This window comes from Aphanomyces astaci, assembly GCF_000520075.1.
Source record: "Aphanomyces astaci strain APO3 unplaced genomic scaffold supercont1.25, whole genome shotgun sequence".
NCBI lineage: Eukaryota > Oomycota > Saprolegniomycetes > Saprolegniales > Verrucalvaceae > Aphanomyces > Aphanomyces astaci.
In genome coordinates, this window is record NW_009798288.1 from 293,657 (window position 1) to 303,393 (window position 9,737).

General features: G+C 47.6%; 4 protein-coding genes across 4 annotated transcripts in view; 1 reads left to right on the forward strand and 3 right to left on the reverse strand.

Moving 5' to 3' along the window:
• Positions 1-19: 19 nt before the first annotated feature.
• H257_09872 (hypothetical protein) lies at positions 20-1,928 on the reverse strand (the record flags this gene model as incomplete). Its single annotated transcript, XM_009836251.1, has 3 exons — positions 20-193; positions 238-1,851; positions 1,905-1,928. 3 exons carry the CDS (start codon positions 1,926-1,928, stop codon positions 20-22), a joined length of 1,812 nt encoding a protein of 603 aa, XP_009834553.1.
• Positions 1,929-4,349: 2,421 nt separating this feature from the next.
• On the forward strand, positions 4,350-4,757 carry H257_09873 (hypothetical protein; the record flags this gene model as incomplete). Its single annotated transcript, XM_009836252.1, has 1 exon — positions 4,350-4,757. The coding sequence occupies one exon, from the start codon at positions 4,350-4,352 to the stop codon at positions 4,755-4,757; it is 408 nt and encodes a 135-aa protein (XP_009834554.1).
• Positions 4,758-4,932: 175 nt separating this feature from the next.
• On the reverse strand, positions 4,933-6,453 carry H257_09874 (hypothetical protein; the record flags this gene model as incomplete). Its single annotated transcript, XM_009836253.1, has 4 exons — positions 4,933-5,107; positions 5,154-5,222; positions 5,926-6,064; positions 6,108-6,453. 4 exons carry the CDS (start codon positions 6,451-6,453, stop codon positions 4,933-4,935), a joined length of 729 nt encoding a protein of 242 aa, XP_009834555.1.
• Positions 6,454-7,219: 766 nt separating this feature from the next.
• H257_09875 (hypothetical protein) overlaps positions 7,220-9,737 on the reverse strand; it is a gene marked incomplete at both ends in the record, with an annotated part of 4,535 nt that continues 2,017 nt past the window's right edge. Inside the window, 5 exons of the mRNA XM_009836254.1 lie at positions 7,220-7,609; positions 7,886-8,035; positions 8,140-8,534; positions 9,251-9,392; positions 9,458-9,669. Coding sequence (XP_009834556.1) covers positions 7,220-7,609; positions 7,886-8,035; positions 8,140-8,534; positions 9,251-9,392; positions 9,458-9,669 — 1,289 coding nt within the window. The remainder of the gene's footprint in view (positions 7,610-7,885; positions 8,036-8,139; positions 8,535-9,250; positions 9,393-9,457; positions 9,670-9,737) is intronic.

Genomic DNA, 9,737 nt, shown 5'->3' on the forward strand with positions numbered 1-9,737 from the left:
GAGTTCGTCGCCGCCAATGCTAAAGTCCTTGTCCAGAATGATATACTTTTGAATGTGCTGCGCCCGGGACGCCGCGCGGCCGTTGGCTTTTTTCAACTTCGTCTCCACGTAGGCCTTGACCTTGTGGCAGGTCTTGGCCTCTCCCACGGTGGTCGCCGTGGATCCGAGGCCGGTCAGAATGGCGAGCGCCGTGCTGTCCAGCTGGTCGCTCGGGTTGCCGTCGGCATCTACCACCACCTTGAGCGTGAACACAGCCGTGAGGAACTTGCGCCGGTCGCCGATGGCCATGGCGTTCGACAGCAATGGGATCTCTTCCTTGATCGCGTCTTCCAGCAGCACGGGGGGGATATTTTCCCCGCCTGCGGTGATGATCAGCTCCTTGATGCGACCCGTGATGGAGCAAAAGTTGTCTTCGTCCAGCTTGCCGCAGTCCCCCGAGTGCAGCCACCCGTCGGCATCGATCGTGTCTTTGGTGATTTGTTCGGCTTTGAGGTACCCCATCATGGTGTTGCGGCCCTGGTAGATCAATTCTTGTGTGTCTTCGACCACTTGCATCTGTGTGCCTTGCATGGGCATCCCTACGGAGCTCACTTTCCACGCCCCCGCCAGGGACAACGTTGTCGGGCCAGTGCACTCGCTCTGACCAAACAGTTCGTACACTGGAATGTCCAGGGCAGCAAAAAATTTGACTGCTTCCAAGCTGATGGGCGCAGCACCAGAAAACATCGTGTCACATCGATCAAACCCGAGGGCTGCTCGAACTTTGGACAAAATCAGGCGCTGGGCGATCGTATATCCACAGGGGGTGCCGCCGCCCTTGCCAAACTGCGCGGCTTCGTTTTTTGCTGCGCCGACACTTTTAGCCCACGTCACGAGTGTCTTTTTCAGGCCAGTGGTGCCCCGGCCAATGGAAATCATCTTCTCCATCATCTTTTCCCACACTCGGGGGACGGCAAAGAACAACGTCGGCCGCGCTTCCTTTAACGTGGTGCCCAAACTGCCCTTGAGGGCATCCGGCTGGGCAAAGTAGATGGCCAAGCCTCGCGTAATGGGCAAATAGATGTCGAATAGCTGCGCAGCGACATGCGACAAGGGTAAGTACGACACGGTGTTGCTATGTTGGTTCAAAATCGATCCGGCCGCCTCGTAGCTCTGACACACCGCTTCGACTGTCCACGTCAAGTTGTCGTGCGACAGCATCACGGCCTTGGGGTTTCCCGTGGTCCCACTCGTGTAGATGAGGGTGCAGCAGTTGCCGGGCTTCTGGGCGTTCATCCGAGCCTCCAAAGCTGTATCGTCAACTCCTGACCCCGACGCCAAAAAGTCGGCAAACGTGAACACGGGCACGGAGCAGTTGAGGTCGCTCGGCACAACGTCGTTGTACACGACGAGGGCTTTCAAAACCGGCAGTTTATGGGCTATGGCCACGTATTTCTCGAGCTGGGCCACGCCGTCGCAGAGAACCACATGCGCTTCTGAGTGCTCGGCAATAAAATGGCACGCTTCGGGGTTGCTCGTGGTGTACACCCCGGCGGGGATGCAGCCTCCGAGGATAGCGCCGATGCAGGCAGTTACCCATTCGATCGAGTTGAACCCGATGATGTTGATCACATGGAAAGGCGCGAGGCCGAGGGCGATCAGAGATTTTGCAAACGCGCGGCAGTCGGCGTAGTATTGCGTCCACGTCTTAAACGTATAGCTGGACGAACCAGGGGCTTTGGTGTAGTACGCCGGGTGGTTGGGGACGCGCTTGACGGTGCCTTGGAACACCTGGATGATGGTTTTTGGCGTGGCGGCCCCGATACCGGACGCCGTTGTGCGCAGGGACACTTCTTGATGGACTTCCCACGCCTACATGTGACAGGTATGATGAACCTTCAGTACAAGGATCGGTCATCTCGTACTGTGAGCGGTTTAGCAGCAGCCATGATGCGAAGTTGACGACGGAAAATGAAGAATACAACGTTGAGTTCGAGAGAGGACACAAGGCCATGAACTCCATGTCGCAGATACTAGTACAACATAATAAGTTGAAGGTAGATATGATCATTGTCACGACCGACGACACGACAATGATGGAAGGATACTATGACGTACGATTAACAGTAGTAGTATTCCCTGACCTAGCAATAAAAACGAGCATCGGAGGATCACTATTGCTGGTCCACGCGTCCTTGGTGCTGTATTCTCCACAGACTGATGTGCACCTGTACATAGTGCCAAATGCAAATTGCAAGTATAAGCCGAACCCATTTAACCTGAAGTGAATATGTTGTGTATTCCGTCCCTGTATGAAATGACATGTAGGTTGTCATAAAGTGCCATGTGGTAACGTTGTGGATGGAGGGATGCCGCGCCACTCAGGGCATTCCAAGTGGCGAGAGATGCAACAGTTACCATAATATTTGACGCTAACTACAGTAAAATGGATGGAAGCCATGACTTCATTGAACCGGTAGGTTTACCCAACCGAATACTCTGGAGTACAAAGTTAGCTTGTGAGCTTAACGTTCTGCGCTCGCTAGCCCAAGAGATACTACCGGTAACGTTAAATGGTGGAACTGGTTCAAAGTCAAATGGAGCCAACTGGGCGACTTGATACCGGTACTTCTATCATATGGAATCGCTGTGGCGTCTATGCATGTCCTCAAGGCGGCACAAGGCATCCTAGGCCGCGCCCGCGGCACACTCGGGAATACCGGTACATCTCAGACCTAATGAAGTTCTTGACTTTGCCGTGTCGCAAAGATATTCGAGCTTCTCACCGGACTCAGCGACTACCGGTACTATACTTCCACTTCACAAACATCGTTTACCTTGGGCTCCAGAGTGCCACGCAATTTTGTACTAACTTACACGTCCAGTACAGTTGCCAACAAACACAAAATCTCCGGCGAGTTTGGGGTACGAAGGATTTCCACAGCAAAAAAACAATACTGTATGCAATCTCCAACAGCACCTTCAATGACAAGTGGTTAACAGTACCCCCCCCGCTGAAAATAGCTGGCTCCTGCCCTCGGCAATACTAGTATTGACGTACAGTACCGGTACTATTAATAGTTAGCTTACGCACTACTGTATACTAGTACGTATGTATGTATATATGACATCCATTATTTTTACGAATATGTTTTGAGAAAATACGAAATTGTTGACACACCAAAACATTGGTCATGATTGGTTGCACATTTTGGCACTAGTCTCAGTTCATAATAGTCAAAAGTGATGGAATTATGTCGCAAAAACCAAATTGGACGTGCGACAGGAAAATGAATATCGAGATTCATTACGTTTTTACAGTTTGCAACGTTTTATAGTATAACGCACTCGAATTTGATTACGTTTTTTATCAAAATGTCGTTTTTATTCCGCGGAGTGCAACCTCGTTGGTCACACGTTATTTTTTACATGAAGTATGGTGAACAAGAGGTCTACCGGTAACTTGCTGAGTTATTATCCTCGAGGGCTACGCAGTGCGGAGCCAAATATTCTCGATGTAATGGCGATCATAATATTCTACAACAACTACGCCTCAACACATCGACATGACCACGTAAAAGAGCTTGGTAAATTTGTGACGAGAAGTTCTGGCACTTTACGTTACATAGAACCGAGTACCATTGATGTGCCGATTTTCCTGTATTTTGTTTCTTGTTTATTTCCATCAGTTTTTCTGTTATACCTATGATACATACTACGTAGTACATTGTTGGAAAGGTTATTTCAAGCACTTTTACCTACTCCCAACAATGATAGATAAACAGTGTCATGATGGCAAAATAAATTTCGCAAATATGTCACTTTACACTATCGACCATTGATGTGCCGATATTTATACTTGAAGCAAATATCGAAATCAAGATGGGCTTCGACGAACAGCATAAAATTAAATGATAAAGGTTTATTATATTGCGAAAGGTATAATATATTGAGGTTTGTACTGTTGTTCCAAAGCAGTGCGTTGTATTCATCAATGCGACAACGAGGGCGTGTTCGACTACAAGACCCCTCAACGAGCGATGCGACAAACAAGAATGTTTGACAAGAGTCATAATAGTATTGCGCAACTGCATTTACATGATTTACGACAACTCCAGAATGACTTCGTGATCGTTCGAGCAGCGAAAGAACGCATTACGTAATATTATCACAAGATGTAGGGCAACAAGTACGACGACATAATCGTTAGACCGCCAAAGCGACAAACAGAGCGTTTGACATATTGTGCTTTGCATGAAGTTTGCCCGTTCTTTTAGCTCATAATACAAGGGGGTGATAGGAATAAAACCACGGGGCGAAGAACGTTATTCAACGCAATCCATCAATCTGGCACCTGTGCTAAACTTGTAATGACGTTAAATTCGACAATCTCCATTCGTAAAACAACATGCAAGGTGAACGTCGAGTTCCCGGACTCCTTTCGGTGTCAAGTGGCAACCAAGGTTGGCGTGCCATTGGGCAAGAGCAGAACTAGTGTCGGAAAGCCAACCGAGTTGACCATCTCGACTGGTACGTCGTTTGGCGTACTTCATGCGTCTGTGACGGATGCCGTCACGACTGCTGTCGCCGAACACCACGCTGTCCCAACGAACATTAAGCTCTCTTGGGACCCTGCTACCCAAACTACCCCCAGCGGCATCTTCGTAAAGGTGTCCGCAAACACAACGCAGGATAAACACGTCCAACTGACGCTGCAAAACTACTCGGATCTGCTCCAACAAGTATGGGACAAAGCCAGCAAGATTCGAAATGCATAAGCATCATTCAAGCTGCTGCTGTTTGTCTACATCGGTAACACAACATTAACGTCCTATAAATCAAAACAAATATTGTTGAATTTGAAGGATGCAATTAACCAAAATATGTTTGTGGCATTTAGAAAAAGCGGCAAGCACCGCGATAAGATGCGCAACCTCAAGCAACATTGCAACGTCAGCGCTCAGAGTTGCGGATTATATTCGCGACCAAAACATCGTGCTTGGTCAGCTCCAAACGGATTATACGGGGGTCGTTGCTGCCTGTTTGCCCGTGACTGCCCCCGTCGAAATCCCGACGAATGCAACAATGGACCAGCTTGGCCACATTGACAGCATGCTCGCCCAGCACGCTGCCGCCCGTCACCGTGAACTATCTCCCAGTCAACCGACACGTACCGCAGGGTGCGTATGCGCCTTGGCACGATGGCCAGCTCCCCTGTGGACATTTTTCTCTCGGTGGAAGTCCTGCGTGGCATTCTGTGAATTCCCCCGTTCGACTTGACACCAATATTTAGGGCGCCAGTAGTGGGAGATATTCCGGTGCCCAGCGTCAATGTTGACGACAGCGATCACATTAATGAATAATTTCAGATCATTCCATTAAAAATGTATCTTTGTCTAAATCTGTGGAATTGTAGCCGCAGTGACGGTACAAATTGAGTCCTATCTGCTCATCTCGTTTTGTGCATTCCACAAATGCTACATCTAATACTGACCGAATGTTGAAGCGGAATGCCATGGGATATTTTCCGATCCAGCCCTTCAGAAGGCTAAAACCAACTTCAATGGGATTCAACTGCGGGGAATATGGCGGCAAAAAAAACAATAATGCGGGCATGAACTGCGTCTTGAAGTTCTTCGTACATGTGAATTTTCGCGTTGTCCACGATCAATATCGAGCGCGGCAATGGCCAAGGGTTCAAATACGGCAAAACTTTCCGGACCATGGCGTCGTGAAATATTCACACGGTCAAAAGTCCCTACATTAATTAATTATTAATGTGAATTTATCTCAAACAAAAAACCAAAATAAATTTCAATCATACCATCGACATATTCCCAAGACACAAACCATGCAGTCGTAAATGCAGCCAGAGCGGAAACTCGTTGACTACGAGAAAAGGGCAAGTCCACAATCGCCTTTTGATTCCGCTTCGACCAAGCGTACTTGCGGATTGAGTCCCGGCCGTCCTTCGATGTCTCATCGACAAAGACCAGTTGATCAGGGTACAAGTAGTACGGGCTTAATCGCCGATAGTAGTCCCGAAGTTCAAACTCAGCACCCTCGCGGGCACGCTTCTCTAGGACTATTTACTTGAGAATTAATGCAAGAAATATGCTGAATTATACCTTTTCGCGTTAAACCTAGATCATGCATGAGCGCTCTACATATCGTAGACGCTGAGATGTTGTTGAGCGACGGGAACTGCAGTCGCAGCGCCTCTTCGAGCTCCTCTATGTAGAAGCAGGGATGCGCGATGGCGTACTCGCTGACCCATGAGTTCACTTCCGGCGGCCATTTCTTCTGCCGGACCCGCCTTTTGGTGTTGCAGACATGACCAGTTCTCGAAAACATCTTGTTGAACCTGGTTACACTACGCTCGGATATGCCAAGGAGGAGGCGCAGGCATTCGGTTTCGATTCCGTATACTTGAACGAGGACAACGCATCTCCAGCGCATGTCAATGCTGATCATGGTAAAACAACTTGTTTGCCTAATTCAAATCGGCAAACAAGGTGATTAAGCTTAAACTCTGGCACGCCACCAATTACTTGGTCAATCATCGTTGCGTATGCAGTTGCTTAAACATCGCAATCCGTAAAATTATGAATTCATCAACCGAAATATAATGGCCGGACAGGAATAATTCAACGACGAAATTCTTTTAAACCACAGATTTAGGCCTTGACTAGCCAGAATATATGAAAAGCACAATAAGTTATAATCTCACTACTCAAATTCATTCACAAGATTTACGCTCACTAGAGTACGACTACATGATCGCTCGAGCAGGAAGCGACAAAATAGAACGTTTGACAAGAGTCACAATCATTACGTGACTTCATTACACCAACTCGAGTACGACAACTTAATCGTTAGACTATCAAAGTGACTGACAAAATTTAAGTACATACACCCAGACTTGATCTCTCTCATTCAGCAATTTCCCTCCTGGTGCCCAATGCGGGTGCCTGTGGCGTATGTTCGTCACCACCAAGTGTGCCTGCGTTCGTTTCATACCCTGTTACTGTAAAACTTCTCTACAACGGAAGTAGGTGGGGGCAGAACAATGGTTAACCGGTGAAGATTAGTCTTTGAGATGGACACGATGCCTGAGGGAAGTCTGAATCAGCCGGCAACTAACTAATAATTAATAAGACTTTCATTAGCCTCTATTGACTTTAATTTACCAATGTTAACCACAGTTAATCAAAATCAATGAAATTATTCATTTATAGATCTAAATCACACAATCTTCCACACTATTTTCGGCTTGGCGAGTAGCCCTCTTCTTGCGCTTGGGGTTTGCTGTAGGTTGAGTTTGCAGTAAGGCGTGGTAATCTGCCGTGATAAACTTCCCGCTCACGGTCAACGTCTTTCTTGTCGCGCTTTTTCGCTTCTTTGTTGACGGGAGAAGTAGCACATAATCACGAACACTATCAACCCTTTTCTGCCACGTCTCATTGACCCCATTATCGGCAATTTCAGACGGCTTGAAAAGAGACAGGCGGTATAACATCTTGTCCAACGATGGGGGGCAGAGTCCGGTGCACACAATGCCGTTTGAAATCGCTGATTGGTTCGTCGATTGATCCAGACTCGACAAGCGTTTTGGATGGCGCGCTGCTTGCTGATACAAGAGGACACGTCAGTCCACATGGTATCCTCAATCACCTTTCGGATGACCTGCTTGAAGGACCTGAAGACTGTAACATCCAACGGCTGGAACAGATGGGTAGCATTACGCGTAGGAATTGCAGCAAAATATTAAACAACGCTGCCTCTGCGTAGACGTACTCCAAGTAATGCGACGAGCATCCGTCAAAAATAACAAAATGGGGCGTTGAGTTCGGGATACTTGAGTTGAGCATCGCCAGTCATTTCCGGTAAAGGAAAGAGTTTGTACAGCCTTTTCCGAAGATGTGATAGGGACACTGAGGCTGTCGCACACCTCCGTAGACTCGGTCACCAGGGAGCACAAACAATGGTGGTTTCTTGGTTCTGTCCGCGGCAACACATGCGACAATGGTGACATGCGCGGACGAAGATGATTCCTCTGCAAACACGTGTTTTGTCGTGCGATGTATGATAACTTTCTTTGATGTATGGCGCGAAGCTTGTTTCGTCAATGTTGAAAATTCTCCCAGGGTCCATGTTTACGAGCGCGATGGACTTGGACAACTCTCGAAAGAACTCCTTGACGGCGGGTTGGTCAACACCGTTCCGTGGTTTGCTTAGCACTTGTGCCTTTGAGACCCGTAGTTCTCGATGGCGGTCGAGGAACCGTTTGTACCACCCGGTGGATAGTTTCGTCGCACGTGGTACGTTATGGACAGCCTCGGATATTTTGGTGGCCTTTTGTACAATATGATGACATCCAATTCGATGGCCATCACGTTCCATGGCAAGAATCCACGCGACCAGATCGTCTTCACATTGCCTTGGCAGGTGTGGCACGCGTCCCATCGTCACCAATGTGTCGTTGTTTACGCCGTTGATTGTATCAGCCACATGCTTACGAAGCGTACACGGAGGGATGTCATACGCTTTCGCTGCTGTGGACACTGTGTGCGTTTAGGCTAGCCCTTCTTGGACGACAATACTCATGGTGTCGTGCGTGTACAGTGTTCGTGGTGGCATTTCAATTCAAAATCATCAACCTTTCAAACACTATACTTTTTCCCTCCATCATATTTCACAAGTTCTATTTGACAAGTGGTTTTGTTTTGTCCAATTAGATATGAAAGGCAATGCTATTGGTAGAAACATGTTGGTCGATCTAGGAACAATCGGCACATCAATGGTCGGCCACGTTAATAAAAATCTGAACTTCAAGGAAGTGGACGAGTTTGTCATTGGTTGAATTTTAGCCACAGACAGTTTGCACTGACGGGGATTGAACTTGGGACCAATTGACATGACCGGTAGGCTTATTTTGCGTTAATATTTCATATCTAGGATACCTCCACGAAATAATCGTGGGACCCAGGGTAAGCTGGCGAAATGCTGGATGACCTGGGCATTGTAGCACTTCAGAGTGTGAGGGGTGAAGGAGAAGCATGGGGCCATCTGAGCAGGTTCGAAACTTTTTTATTTGTATAGATTGTACTTATTTTTGTATATAATTATGAAAAGGTTAAAGAAAAGTTAAAAATATGACCCGAAATTTATGAAATATTTCACTTACAGTTAATTTCAGTAATGCCAAGTGCCTTTTCGAAAGAATTGTAGATCGTGTCGTCCTTCATTGCGTCCCAAACCTTTATCGTACGGAGAATCATGGCCATTCGCTTCTCCTGAGCTGTGACGTCCTTGTCTTCCTTGATCCACTCGGTGCGGCACATTTGCTTGAAAGGCCCCATGATCGCGACGTCAAGGGGTTGCAATACGCTTGTAGTGTTGGCGGGCAAAGGCTGCCGAAAAGCCCCACAATACAGCTCCTTGCTCATAACATAATCTTGTAGCTTGTCTTCGAGACGTGGCACTTCAGGTTGTCGGCCAGCAACACAGAAGGGGAGTCCAACGCAGGCTTGAGTACTTCGCGAAGGTACATGGACCACACGCGTTGATCCATATACGCTTTTTCTTGCACGGCATACACAGGGTCAGGTAGGTAGGTTGGCACTTCGAAGCGCTCGATATCACCTCCAGGTGTACCCTTGACAATGATCAGTAGTGGAAGCTTCTCTCCTATACAAAGCGTAAGTACAGGTCATAACAAAACAATACCATTTCCACGAATTGATAGGACAACAGAT